This window comes from Bacillus rossius, chromosome 16 (assembly GCF_032445375.1).
Source record: "Bacillus rossius redtenbacheri isolate Brsri chromosome 16, Brsri_v3, whole genome shotgun sequence".
Taxonomy (NCBI): Eukaryota; Metazoa; Arthropoda; class Insecta; order Phasmatodea; family Bacillidae; genus Bacillus; species Bacillus rossius.
The window spans coordinates 23451161-23466639 of NC_086343.1; the positions used below are offsets into that span (position 1 = coordinate 23451161).

At 45.6% G+C, this 15479-nt stretch overlaps 2 protein-coding genes across 3 annotated transcripts in view; one reads left to right on the forward strand and one right to left on the reverse strand.

Annotated features, from left to right (window-relative positions):
- Positions 1-9704, forward strand: part of LOC134540328 (uncharacterized) — a 227961-nt gene extending 218257 nt beyond the window's left edge. The window contains exon 22 of the mRNA XM_063382989.1: positions 6540-9704. Within this exon, the coding sequence (XP_063239059.1) occupies positions 6540-6794 (255 nt within the window). The 3' untranslated portion in view covers positions 6795-9704. The remainder of the gene's footprint in view (positions 1-6539) is intronic.
- Positions 6769-15479, reverse strand: part of LOC134539811 (queuosine 5'-phosphate N-glycosylase/hydrolase) — a 28589-nt gene continuing 19878 nt past the window's right edge. The window contains exons 7-9 of one of the 2 annotated variants that reach the window (XM_063382094.1): positions 13744-13976; positions 9432-9538; positions 6769-6859 (exon numbers count right to left, since the gene is read on the reverse strand). In XM_063382094.1, the coding sequence (XP_063238164.1) occupies positions 13756-13976 (221 nt within the window). In that variant the 3' untranslated portion in view covers positions 6769-6859; positions 9432-9538; positions 13744-13755. The remainder of the gene's footprint in view (positions 6860-9431; positions 9539-13743; positions 13977-15479) is intronic. The other variant, XM_063382093.1, reaches the window with a different exon arrangement.

Sequence of the window (15479 nt, forward strand, 5' to 3'; positions counted from 1 at the left end):
CCACCTGTCCCTCCCACCCCCCCTACCCATTGACACACCACACCTGTCCCTCCCACACCCCCCTCCCCTTCCCACACACCCCACCTACCCTCCCATACCCTCCCACACCCCACCTACCCTACACTCTCACACCCCACCTACCCTACCCTCCCACACAACACATACCCTACCCTCCCACACCCCACCTACCCTACCCTCCCACACCACACCTACCCTACCCTCCCACACCACACCTACCCTACCCTCCCACACCCCACCTACCCTACCCTACCCTCCCACACCCCACCTACCCTACACTCTCACACCCCACCTACCCTACCCTCCCACACAACACATACCCTACCCTCCCACTCCCCACCTACCCTACCCTTCCACACCACACCTACCCTACCCTCCCAAAACCCCACCTACCCTACCCTCCCAAAACCCCACCTACCCTACCCTGCCGCACCACACCTACCCTACACTCCCACACCCCACCTACCCTACCCTCCCACACCCCACCTACCCTCCCACACCACACCTACCCTACCCTCCCACACCACACCCTACCCTCCCACACCCCCCCTACCATCCCACACCACACCTACCCTACCCTCCCACACCACACCTACCCTACCCTACCCCCCAACACCCCACCTACCCTACCCTCCCACCCCATACCTACCCTACCCTCCCACGCCCCACCTACCCTACCCTACCCTCCCAAAACCCCACCTACCCTACCCTCCCTCACCCCACATACCCTACCCTCCCACATCCAACCTATCCTACCCTCCCACACCCAACCTATCCTACCCTCCCACACCACACCTACCCTCCCTCCCAAAACCCCACCTACCCTCCCTCCCAAAACCCCACCTACCCTACCCTCCCACACCACAAGTACCCTACACTCCCACACCACACCTACCCTACCCACCTACACCCCACCTACCCTACCCTACCCTCCCACACCCCACCTACCCTACCCTTCCACATCCCACATACCCTCCCAAACCCCACCTACCCTCCCACACCCAACCTATCCTACCCTCCCACACCACACCTACCCTCCCACCCAAAACCCCACCTACCCTACCCTCCCACACCACAAGTACCCTACACTCCCACACCACACCTACCCTACCCACCTACACCCCACCTATCCTACCCTCCCTCACCCCACCTACCCTCCCACACCCCACCTACCCTAGCCTCCCGCACCCCACCTACCCTAGCCTCCCGCACCCCACCTACCCTACCCTCCCAAAACCCCACCTACCCTACCCTCCCACACCACACCTACCCTCCCACACCCAACCTATCCTACCCTCCCACACCCAACCTATCCTACCCTCCCACACCACACCTACCCTCCCTCCCATAACCCCACCTACCCTACACTCCCACACCCCACCTACCCTACCCTCCCACACCCCACCTACCCTACCCTCCCAAAACCCCACCTACCCTACACTCCCACACTTCACCTACCTTACCCTCCCGCACCCCACCTACCCTACCCTCCCAAAATCCCACCTACCCTACCCTCCAAAAACCACACCTACCCTACCCTCCCACACCCCACTTACCCTACCCTCCCACACCCCACCTACCCTACCCTCCCACACCCCACCTACCATCCCCACACACCCCACCTACCCTACCCTCCCACACCCCACCTATCCACCAACCCCCCACGGCCCAGATACCCACCCACACCCCACCAACCCCCCATGGCCCAGCTACCCTTTCACACCCCTTATACCCTTCTGCACCCCACCCACCCACACCACAAGCCACCCCACCAACCCTCACACACCCCGCTTATCTTCACTCACACCACATACCTCCCCACCCCCACCTACCCTCCCACTCCTCACCGATCTTCACATATACCTACCCTCCCACTATCCACTGATCTTCACACACCCCACCTACCCTCCCACTACCCACCTTCCCCCTGCACCACAGCTACTCTCCCACATTCCACCTGCTATCCCACACACCACCTACCTTCTCACACCTCCCACACTCCACCAACCCTACCAGACCCCACTGATCTTCACATACGCCACCTGCCCTCCCACACTCCACTGATCTTCACACACGCCACCTACCCTCCCGCACCCCACCTACCCTTCCACACCCCACCAACCCTCCCACAACCCACTGAAATTCACACACGCCACCTACCCTGCCACACCCCACCAACCCTCCAATACCCCACCTACCCTCCCTTACCCCACCAACCCTCCTACATCCATCTGATCTCAACACAAGCAATTACCCCCCACACCCCTCCTACCCACCCACACCCCACCAACCTTCCCACACTCCATAAACCTTTCATAAACCTTCCCACACCCCACTGATATTAGCACACACCAACTAACCTCCACATGCCACCTACCACCCCACATCCCACCCACCCTACCACACCACAGCCACCTTCCCACACCCCACATAGCCACCTACACCCAACCTACCCTCCCACACCTCACTGATCTTCACACATTCCACTAACCCACCTACCCTCCCACACCCCACCAACCCTCTCACACTCCACATACCCACCTACACCCGACCTACCCTTCCACGCCTTACTGATCGTCACATACGGCACCTACACACCCACACCCCACCAAGACTACCCTCCCACACCTCACCCCATCTACCCACCCTCACCCCACCTACCCTCCCACATGCCACCTACCCTCCCACATGCCACCTACCCTCCCACACCCCACCAACCCTCCTTCACCTCACCAACTGTCCCACACCCCAACTACCTCCACACCCTACCTACCATCCCACACCCCACCTACCCTCGCATACCCCACCAAGCCTCCCACACTCCACCAACCCTTCCACACCCCACTGATCTTCACACATGCCACCTACCCTCCCACACCCCACCAACCCTCCTTCACCTCACCAACTGTCCCACACCCCAACTACCTCCACACCCTACCTACCATCCCACACCCCACCTACCCTCCCACACCCCACCTACGGTCCCACACCACACCTACGGTCCCACACCCCACCTAGGCTCCCACACCCCATCTAGGCTCCCACACCCAACCAAGTCTCCCACACCCCACCTACCCTCGCACACCCCACCAGGCCTCCCACACTCCACCAACCCTTCCACACCCCACTGATCTTCACACATGCCACCTACCCTCCCACACCCCACCTACCCTCCCACTACCCACCTTCCCCCTGCACCCCAGCTACTCTCCCACATTCCACCTGCTATCCCACACACCACCTACCTTCTCACACCTCACCAAGCCTCCCACACTCCACCAACCCTACCAGACCCCACTGATCTTCACATACGCCACCTGCCCTCCCACACTCCACTGATCTTCACACACGCCACCTACCCTCCCGCACCCCACCTACCCTTCCACACCCCACCAACCCTCCCACAACCCACTGAAATTCACACACGCCACCTACCCTGCCACACCCCACCAACCCTCCAATACCCCACCTACCCTCCCTTACCCCACCAAACCTCCTACATCCATCTGATCTTAACACAAGCAATTACCCCCCACACCCCTCCTACCCACCCACACCCCACCATCCTTCCCACACTCCATAAACCTTTCATAAACCTTCCCACACCCCACTGATATTAGCACACACCAACTAACCTCCACATGCTACCTACCACCCCACATCCCACCCACCCTACCACACCACAGCCACCTTCCCACACCCCACATAGCTCCCTACACCCAACCTACCCTCCCACACCTCACTGATCTTCACACATTCCACTAACCCACCTACCCTCCCACACCCCACCAACCCTCTCACACTCTACATACCCACCTACACCCGACCTACCCTTCCACGCCTTACTGATCGTCACATACGGCACCTACACACCCACACCCCACCAAGACTACCCTCCCACACCTCACCCCATCTACCCACCCTTACCCCACCTACCCTCCCACATGCCACCTACCCTCCCACATGCCACCTACCCTCCCACACCCCACCAACCCTCCTTCACCTCACCAACTGTTCCACACCCCAACTACCTCCACACCCTACCTACCATCCCACACCCCACCTACCCTCGCATACCCCACCAAGCCTCCCACACTCCACCAACCCTTCCACACCCCACTGATCTTCACACATGCCACCTACCCTCCCACACCCCACCAACCCTCCTTCACCCTACCAACCCTCCCACACCCCACCAACCCTCCTTCACCCCACCTACCCTCCCACTCCCCACCTACGGTCCCACACCACACCTACGGTCCCACACCCCACCTAGGCTCCCACACCCCATCTAGGCTCCCACACCCAACCAAGTCTCCCACACCCCACCTACCCTCGCACACCCCACCAAGCCTCCCACACTCCACCAACCCTTCCACACCCCACTGATCTTCACACATGCCACCTACCCTCCCACACCCCACCTACCCTCCCACACCCCACCAACCCTCCTTCACCTCACCAACTGTCCCACACCCCAACTACCTCCACACCCTACCTACCCTCACATACCCCACCAAGCCTCCCACACTCCACCAACCCTTCCACACCCCACTGATCTTCACACATGCCACCTACCCTCCCACACCCCACCAACCCTCCTTCACCCCACCTACCCTCCCACACCCCACCTACGGTCCCACACCACACCTACGGTCCCACACCCCACCTAGGCTCCCACACCCCATCTAGGCTCCCACACCCAACCAAGTCTCCCACACCCCACCTACCCTCGCACACCCCACCAGGCCTCCCACACTCCACCAACCCTTCCACACCCCACTGATCTTCACACATGCCACCTACCCTCCCACACCCCACCTACCCTCCCGCACCCCACCTACCCTCCCACACCCCACCAACCCTCTCACACTCTACATACCCACCTACACCCGACCTACCCTTCCACGCCTTACTGATCGTCACATACGGCACCTACACACCCACACCCCACCAAGACTACCCTCCCACACCTCACCCCATCTACCCACCCTCACCCCACCTACCCTCCCACATGCCACCTACCCTCCCACATGCCACCTACCCTCCCACATGCCACCTACCCTCCCACACCCCACCAACCCTCCTTCACCTCACCAACTGTTCCACACCCCAACTACCTCCACACCCTACCTACCATCCCACACCCCACCTACCCTCGCATACCCCACCAAGCCTCCCACACTCCACCAACCCTTCCACACCCCACTGATCTTCACACATGCCACCTACCCTCCCACACCCCACCAACCCTCCTTCACCCTACCAACCCTCCCACACCCCACCAACCCTCCTTCACCCCACCTACCCTCCCACACCCCACCTACGGTCCCACACCACACCTACGGTCCCACACCCCACCTAGGCTCCCACACCCCATCTAGGCTCCCACACCCAACCAAGTCTCCCACACCCCACCTACCCTCGCACACCCCACCAGGCCTCCCACACTCCACCAACCCTTCCACACCCCACTGATCTTCACACATGCCACCTACCCTCCCACACCCCACCTACCCTCCCACACCCCACCAACCCTCCTTCACCTCACCAACTGTCCCACACCCTAACTACCTCCACACCCAACCTACCATCCCACACCCTACCTACCCTCACACACCCCACCAAGCCTCCCACACTCCACCACCCCTTCCACACCCCACTGATCTTCACACATGCCACCTACCCTCCCACACCCCACCAACCCTCCTTCACCTCACCAACCGTCCCACACCCCAACTACCTCCACACCCTACCTACCATCCCACACCCGACCTACCATCCCACACCCCACCTACCATCCCACACCCACCAACCGTCCCCCATACCACCAACCCACCCAACCCACATACCAACTAACCAACTATCCACTCACCACCTACTCAACCAATCCACAACCTTGCTAACCACATATCCAAAACCACCTAATCACCCATCCACAACCCACATACCCTCGTACACCCTAACTACCCTACCTGACCCCACCAAGCCTCCTACACAACCACCTACCATTCCACACACCACCTACTCACCCAAATAGCACCTACCCATCTACAAACACACACATCTTACTACAACTACACAGGAAGATTCTGACAGTTTTAATCCAAATTATAATTATATATTGAGCTTTTAAAAGTTTAATATATTTGCCTCAAATAAAATTAAGGACTTTTAAAAATGAATCTGCTGAATCTTTTTTTTTTTTTTTTTATTTCCAAAGACAAAGTTGAAGAAAATTAGCCAACAATTTAATTTAAACTTTTCGAAGCTTCTCACCATCCTCCTAACTGAAGCTTCTTCACTTTTCATTAAGCCCTGGCAACACCAGGTACTTCAGCAAGTTATATTTAAAATACTACCATGTTATATAAAAAAGGTTTTAAGAACATTTAATTCAAAGGCCATGAAAATGTCTTACTGTAGGTTTATCACTTATTAATGTTCATCCTGCAACAGATTTATACGGTGTGTTTGCGATAATCCGAGCGCCACTGTCAACTGTTTCTGTGCCGGGCAAGGTGCACAGCCTGACGGCGCGCAGCATGTCGCGGGAGTTCCGAGAAGGGCTGCGGCGCAACCTGCCGGTGGCGCTGGACCGCAACGTGCACAGCTTCGGGGGCAGCGAGTGGAGCCTGGCCGCCCGCCGCCGGGACGAGTACGACACCACGCCAGGGTACACCAGTGACGAGAGCGGCACCGTGTCGCCGGCGCCCGCCCCGGGCACGCTCCGCACCAACATCGCCTTCTGGGAGAGCCTCAAGCAGGCGCCGTGACCTCTCAGTGACCTCTCACCTCCACCTTGAAGACTGCGCTGGTGAACCGTGCCTGGGTGAACATGCTGAACAAGCACACGTGCAGTGTTCCCGTCACGACTCGTGAGCGGGTTGTTTAGCTACAGCCCACAAAACCAAGATAACTCATTCTCATGCGCCAAGTTAGTCATTTCATTTTCTTTGTCATTACCAAGGATTATATGATGGATTGTGCTAAAATCAAAATAACGGGAAGCCTACAACTCGCGTAGTTTCGGTTCTCTGCAAGAATTTCCGAGGATTTCCGAAGTTTTGCGTTTTGGTATTAACACCACTTCAGCCGCTAAATCAGAAGTTTCCAATGAAAACAAGCATGTTGTGACTGACCTGACCTAACCTAACCCTTCAATTGTTTTAATTTCAATTTTTGAGAGAAATCAGAAGTTGCACGAACGTGGTAGGGAACCGAAACTACGTGAGTTGTAGGCTACCGCAAAATAACACCGGCAAACATGTCAATACACTGTATAACACTAAAATACAAGTTAATACACCATATAGCAACATTTAACCAAAACTCAATTCAAGTTACAAAAAAAAATTTAATGTTTGAAATTTAAGAGATGTAATTATTTCCTAACAAAATTTTCATCAAAGTGCTTAGCTCAGAAAAATAAATTTATTTGTTTGGTTGTGCATCTCTTATTGAATCAAATTTAAACAATAATTCTTGCAAATTATGTAATCATAAAAATGCAGCAGATAAACAATACATGATTCTTTGGTGGTATGAATATTACAAAACAGAATCTATAATAATAAACACAATAACACCAAAATCTTCTGTTTTAAAAAAATAATTGGACTGAAAATAAAATCATTATATCTTGCCTCTAGTTATTACTACGTTTGAACGCATTGCCATTCAAATTACCTGATAATGATCTTGCATTTTATATTTTGTCTCAAATTTTCTGTACAGACATTTACTAAATATTATTTATTACAGAATACAAGTCGAGAAGTGTTCATGATTATTTGATCACATTACCAACTTGGTGCGTGTGAATCAGATTTATGTTCGAGATTTTCAAAAATATTTGTGTTAGAATTTATTATATTCATCTCTCTTTTAGTCTTGGGTGATTTTACTAACCAAAAGAACAATATGTACTTATACAGACATGTATTCAAGTTACTGTGCCCATGTATTTCATAAAATATTTAATTTATACATCAGTGAGATGCGTGCTTCGAACACTGAAAATATTTAGTGTGGAAATGATTTGTAAATAACAATGAGGTTGGTTGCACCAACTAGCTGAAGTCGATAAATGGGCCAATTGCATCTGCATAATAAGCACTTGTCGAAGTAATTTTTCAGAGAGGCTCTCAGTTGCATACATCACAAACATTCATTTTCTGTGTAAAGAACTCTGTGTGTGGTATGCATCTTTACTGTATATACATATCATTGTGAAAAGTGTTAATTTCATTAGCAATTTAGTCGCTAAACTTTGTGTGCATGTATTTTTGTTAAACATTCAGCTGTGTGTATTAATTTGTGTGTTTGGTACTCTATTTATATATGTGACAGGTAATTGCAATGAAACCATCAACTTATGACACATTTTAAATACATAAACGAGAAAGACTAATATTTTTGTATATCTTAGCAATAAAAATAAGTATGTAGTGTACTTGGGAATATTTAAACACATGTTATACTGTAAATAGCAGGTGAAATAAAAGTGTGACTCTTAATATTAAAAAATAAATAAACTTAATTTTTGTGCAATAATAATTGTTTGAGTGTAGCTTTGTCTAGTCGGAAAGAAAATGTATAAATGACATTCACTGTTTCTTTCACGTTGTGAGACACATTGGTGGACACCACATTTGAATCGTGAAACTGGTGAGAGAGTGTGTCCGTGGTTTTGTTTTGTTTTGTTTTGATAGTAGCCAGCTGGCTTTGTCCAAGCGAAGGGAGGTTAACTCTTGCTAGTATACTACTAATAATAATTTAAAAAAATTAAAGTCTTTTAAAGACTTTATCAAGAGCCTCTATTCAGAAAACTCATAGGATTGTGAGGGAGGGATTGGGGGGGGGGGGGGAAATTTCTCTCATTCATAGTTCACTAAAGGTATACATCAATAAATCTACTAATGGTAACAGTTTCTTTAAAAAAAAACACGGGCCTAGGAATATATTCAGTTACAGACAAAAATTAATTTTAACTTGCCACGGAAGCCTACATTCAGGATTTAGGTCTCATTATGGGAAGAAGGCAGTTGCGGATAACTGGATAAACTGTGCTCCTGCTCAGCAGAATCCTGATTTGCCAGACCATCAACCAACCATTACTGTTTTAACTGGAATACAAAAAAAAAATTACACTGCACACTATAGCTGTACAAAGATGTAATATCATAGAAATGTGATATTCACTCCTCTAGAAAACAGAAATATATCGAAAAAATTTTAGAATGTAAACGGCTCAATCAGCAGCAAATTAAAGAATACATTGGACCAAAGAAAGCCAAAATAAAGCAAACCATCTGTATATTACAAGTAGGATTCCTGCATGGTTTTCCAATTTTGTTTTTGTCCATCCTTAACGTAACACTGATACATGTAGATATATCGTGCTCTCTCACCAGTTTCTCGTGCTGACACCAAGATGCTCCTCGAAAGAAAGATGTGTCGTATGTCGTCTGCCCCGGCAGTGCTGATTGCTCGTGCAGTTTCTTGTTGTAAACTGCAACTGACGTAAAACACATGCCTTTATTCCAGGAACGTAAGTAGTAGGTACGGGCATGCTTTCCACCGACAGTATTGCTGCAGGTATCGAATGAAAATGATTACTCTGACTGTATACACTGTGTGTGCCAAACTATTTTTTTTTGTAAATAAACCAGTTGATGAATGTTGCTGTGCCTGTTGCATATCTCCGGGGGAAATTAAGAAGTTTAGGCTACTATTTGATTCAACGCACAAATAAAGCAGTTAAGTTCTTATGCTGTACCTTATTGCAGCTTCTAAATGCTAACAGTGAAGTTTTTGAGTTCACGACACATTTCTCACTAGTGGAAATGTAAGGTTTAGTCCACCCTCGTTAGAAGGATCAATTTTGGAAGTTTGGTAGTAGTGTTGGGTTGATTCCAAAAAATTTGCCAATTCTGATTCCAGTTTCAATTAGTCAAACTATTCCTTATTTGTATAATCATATACAAAAACCTCCCTTTCCTTTTTATTTACAAATGTAATTAGAAATAAATTTTATTTACTGTTTACTTACAACTATTGTAATTAATAAACAGTTGATGAAGATAGGGTACTATAATTTCACATACATAAATTTTCTGTATTTTTATACTGTGCATAATTGTATTTTCTCATCAAATTAAATATAAGTATTCTTGTTAAAACAAACACAATTATGGAACTGTATGGTAATGACACTTTTACTAAAATAATGTTTTAACTTATTACTAAAAAAATTTGGCCATATTATGAAAAAAGTCAGTATTACCATACTTTCATTAAATCAAACAAGACTTTTGGAAAATTGACTCAATACCTTGATAAATCTGTGAAAACCGATGAATAAAAAACAAAAGTAAATCCTGAACCAAACTAGCCTGTTTAGTCAGACATTGCATGTAAAAAAAAAAGACCATTAATTAGAAACATACAATTTTGTCTGATTAATAGGTAGCCTATCTGTCAATCAGTAGGGTGTCAGCCGATTAGTAGGTTATCAGCTGTTTAATGCAATGATGGCAGATTAGTGCTGTATTGGCCGATTAATGGGGAATCGCCTGAATAGTCAGCTGAAAATCCTTATTTAATGTATTTACAGATACAGTTTAATGCCCCTATTAAAAATAAAATGTAAAATTTCAAATGGGAAGAATCGACCAGCTTTGATTCCAAAACCATTGGAATCAATGGAATTGCAGATTCAAGAATCTAAATTGACCTAACACTAACAAAGTAAAAATACATATATTCTAGTGTAGATAAATGTGTTTTAGTCACTCAGAAACAATAACTCCTTTTTAAAGTACATCCTAAGTAATGAATAACAAAGCTTAGCTTGGTGCAACTATCAGTTTGGTAAGTGGGTAACATGAAGTAAAAGAATCAAGTAAAATTCCTTGCAGATTATTTATACGCACAACACCTTTTTGTTGCATTACATATTTAAATTATTGGCAGATAGATTTTAAACAGCACGAAATGGAAAGCGTAAATCAAAGGTTGTAATAAAAGTTTTTTTCTGAAAATAAATATGTAATCTTGTAAATTCTTTATGATGGATGAAAATATAGTAAGCCCTGTGGAAGTGTACCCTTAGTTATGCAAAGGTTTCACTTTCCTAAAGACTGCCTTTGCTTGACGACTTCCCTCCATACTTCGTGCCTCACCCAGGCAGAAACAGTGCCACCAACTCAACATACTAAAGCCAATTTCAATTAAATAACAGAGACATGTACGATTTTCTCACAATCAAGGCATGGCTTTGGACAACTCACAATCAAGTTTTCCCTGATTCTTAAGTTAATTAGTTATGATGTCTACACTCCTGTGGTAACATTTTAAATGGAACATGCTCGCATATAAAAATATGTATCACTTGCACTTCCAAACAAAGTCTCTTTTCTCGCAAACAGGGGAAAAAATATTTTTAGCCAATTTCGACCTACTCAATAACTTTATATGCATTCATAATATTGTTATAAAATATAAACTTATTAAAATAATATTTCATTAATTTTTTGCATAAGAAACCTGACTTTCATGCTTCTTAGTACATAGAATTTCTATTCTTTGTATAATGTCCACATTTAGGGTCCAAACGCTACAAAACGTAAGTAAAAAACGATGTAACATTCCAAAAAAATAACTCTTATACAAGTTGAGATAAAGTTTAAAAAATATATTAAAGTAAAATTGACTTTCAAACATGTATGAAATGAAACATGTCAAATGCTGACAGGAAATTGTTCAAAATGGTTTTAATATTTTACTGGCTGGAAGCATGTTTACTAACTTCGAAAAAATAAAATGCAACTTGTACTGTCAGGGTGTTGAATGAGGATCAAAACAAAACAAAAAATTGCAATTTTTTTATGTTGAATTTTAAAATTAAAGTTTTTTTTTCCTATTGAATAAATGGATTATCCTTCTTGATAAATGAGTCTGTCAAGTCACAAAGTTTAAGAAAACTAAATTAAGATGTAAACATAACTGTGAAATATGCCCAGGGAATATTTAAATGTTACATACATAAACTTTTATTCAAGGGAAAATAGAACCTTCCAAAATTGACAGCGCGGTAATGCTATGATTGCTGTTTGTCACATAAATAAAGACACAAGCGTAAAATCTGAACAGTTATTTGCATTGCAAATGCAATTTAAACCTATCTTTGTCACTCTTTATCAGATGTTTATGTCTTCAGTCACGTAAGCTGATCAATGCTGATTTTACAAACTAACCTCACTGTAATGAGCATTATGTAATGCATACCTAGAGATCTGAAAATATCACAATCACGATAAACTCGAAAAATAACGTGAATTGTGATGTTTTGAGTTTAAAATTTTTCCAGTATTTTTCAAAAATTTCTACACCAAATAAACTACGTTTCGTTTTCACCTCTTTCCCATCAAACATGTCTCGAAAAAGATTGCTTATTATAAAAATTGCTTGAAAACTATTTTCAAACCAATATGTTATCTTCTAAATTTCTCGTATCTCTACCCGTTTCGATTTTACCGACAAATTTCCCCACACGACCTGCTGCGCTGGTGTTGCGTACCCCTTCTCACCAACCCCAAGAACCATCGCTGCTGCCTGCTGCCGTGTCATCACATGCCAGGCCGAGCGCTGGAACAGCTTACTTAAACTACGCGATCTGTGTCGCCCATTTTTAACCGCAATTTCCTTTTACTGCAGTTGAGGTGTCTCGGGTGTGAAATATGACAAGATTAACACTTGGGAACAAGGGGCGAGAGAGCGCTAATTGAGCTGTCGCAAGATCCTTCTCCCTCTTCTCCCTCTTTGTTACTGCTGTGAAGCCATACCCCCTCCCCACTGCTGTGAAGGCATACCCCCTCCATAAACACCTACACATGCAGACCCCCTCCCCCCATTTATCACCACACTCTTTACTACTATTTGTGCATTTGCTTTCCGAACTGACGTATTTTATGCTTTATGCTGCAGTGACAAGACTTATTTTTTATAACTGCTTGCTTGCTGTTTAAAAATAGGCCTGTTTATACCCCACCTATTATCAATATTTCCAATATCTTAAATGTTTTTTGCTCCACATTAGATATGCTAAAAAAATGTGGTAAGGTGCAAGGCAGCAAGCTAACAAGTTTATAAGTGACTGTTTATTTAACCCGATCCCATTACACTAATCTGTAGATACTGCAACTGCTAATTATACCAGTGCATGGATCAGAAAAATTAATTTATTTTATTTTAGTGTTCATCCTTTATTGAATCACTTTTAAAACACAAATTCTTGATAATTTATATATTATTAGATGAAATACAAGAAAATATATTTTCAAAATACTCGTTCAAAATTTTCCTTTTAAAAATATAATTATTTAGATACACTTAAAGAAATTTTCATTATATTATAAAGTTGACCCTGAAACTTTGATACTCTCTGGCGAGAATCTGGCAACAGAGCACACCGAAACAAGGACAGCGCTAATAGCAGATATTGCGCATTGGAAGCAGAAAGTGAATGCCCGTTGAAAAGCACACTGCAATCTAAGGATGAGATCCACTATAGTGTCGGGATTTTTCCTTTGAATAGAATTTAGAATAGGTATTTTAAATACCAAACTTTTGATGGTACAAGCTCAGGATCTGACTGGCACACTCCTAATCCTGAAGCAACGACACTGTCCTGCCTTGTGGTCGCGACGTGAAAGTACTCACCCCGCGTGGCAGCTAGTAGTAGACGCAGCGGGTCCTGTGGAAGGGCACCGCCTCCAGCCGGGCGGCATGCTCCCGCCGGAAGTCCCACAGGAAGTGGTCCACCAGCACACAGTTGAGGCGGGACTCCAGGCCGGGCTCCAGCTCCAGCGCCCGCCGCCTGACCAGCTCCACCGCCCGGATGCTGCAGCCCCGGATCTCCACCTCGTCGCGGCCGCCGCTCTCCAGGGGCACCCCTGCCGCACGCACGGTCCAGACACCAACTGCCAGCTCGCCACTGTTCTACTGCAGTGGATGTTACAAGTTACGTACATTAAAATATGGGAAGCCTACAACTCACGTAGTTTCGGTTCCCTGCAAGAATTTCCGAAGATTTCCGAAGTTTTGGGTTTTGGTATCAACGCCACTTCAGCCGCTAAATCAGAAGTTTCCAACCGTTTGTAAACAAATGCATTAGGGATGGGATTTTCGAATCTTGGATTCGTCGAATATACCGAATCCTATGGATTCGAGGATTCGTAGGATCCGAGGTGGGATTCGAGGTGGGTTTTTAGAGTTTTAGGTAGTAATTGATAATTGTAGTGCTGGGCGAAGTTTGAAAATTTCGAACCGAACCGAACCGAACCCTTACGTTCGGTTCGGTTCAAAACCTCTTAAAATATATTCGAAAAACCGAACGTTCGTTTAAAAAAAATTACGTTTTTCTAATTTTCTAACCCCCATTAGAGACCATTCAGAAAATAGCTCAACAAAATTCTATTACTTGTAATATTCCGACTTTTATCGCATAATCGTCGCCTCAACAGTTTCAAGCTCAGACAAAATAAAATAAAAATTATTAATCGTCGCATAACTCGCATAGCATTTTTTCATATGGGCGCGCTTTGTTTTTTGATTACTTTAGAGAATTTTGTATGCATTTGTCGTACTACGTAATATAAACTATCGTACAAATGCCAAAGGTATTGTATATTATACCTTTAACTATAGTGCGTGTACGATAAGTGTTGTAAAATCACCAAACATTGCGTACTCCATACGTTAAACTAAAGCGCATGTACGAGAACTCTCGTATTTCGGCAAAACTAATGTGATCAAGTTAACACAAGACAAATGCGGTAGGAAATGATTACGTAAATTACGTATTTTAAATTACTGGGATGTATTTATTTTCTTTGGCCTTTTTGGTTATAACAGTCAGGTAATGAAAATATTAATTTAATCTTGTGTATTAAAAGTACTGGTCCAGTAAATTTTACAGTACGGTACTAATTTGACTAACGTAGTCGCGGCAGCAATCATTATTTCTCGAGTTTTCTTTTTTCCTACGCAAATTTCTATAACCACACTTTTTACGTTACGTTTACAATATTATTGTTCTTGAGGTGATTTGCGATGAGCAGGCTGACGTCGTTTAAGTTTTCCAAATGGAGAAAAGATAATGACGACCCGGATGACCCAGAACCACCCCAAAAAAAAAACGTCTAAAGTTTCTTCTAACGAGGAGCATTCTTCCAAGAAAACAGCAACTGCAGTCAGCGGGTTTTGTAATGTAGATAGGTAACTTAATTCACATTCGCCTTTTTTTTATGTCCTATTAAAAAGTTTTACTTATTAAAAATGTTAGGTTATGTCTACCACAAAAATATGTTAAATGTGTCCTTATGCTGAATGTTCGTCATCTTTATAATATTTTTTTTAAATGAAGGTTAGTGTACACTTAAAAAGGAATATAGTCT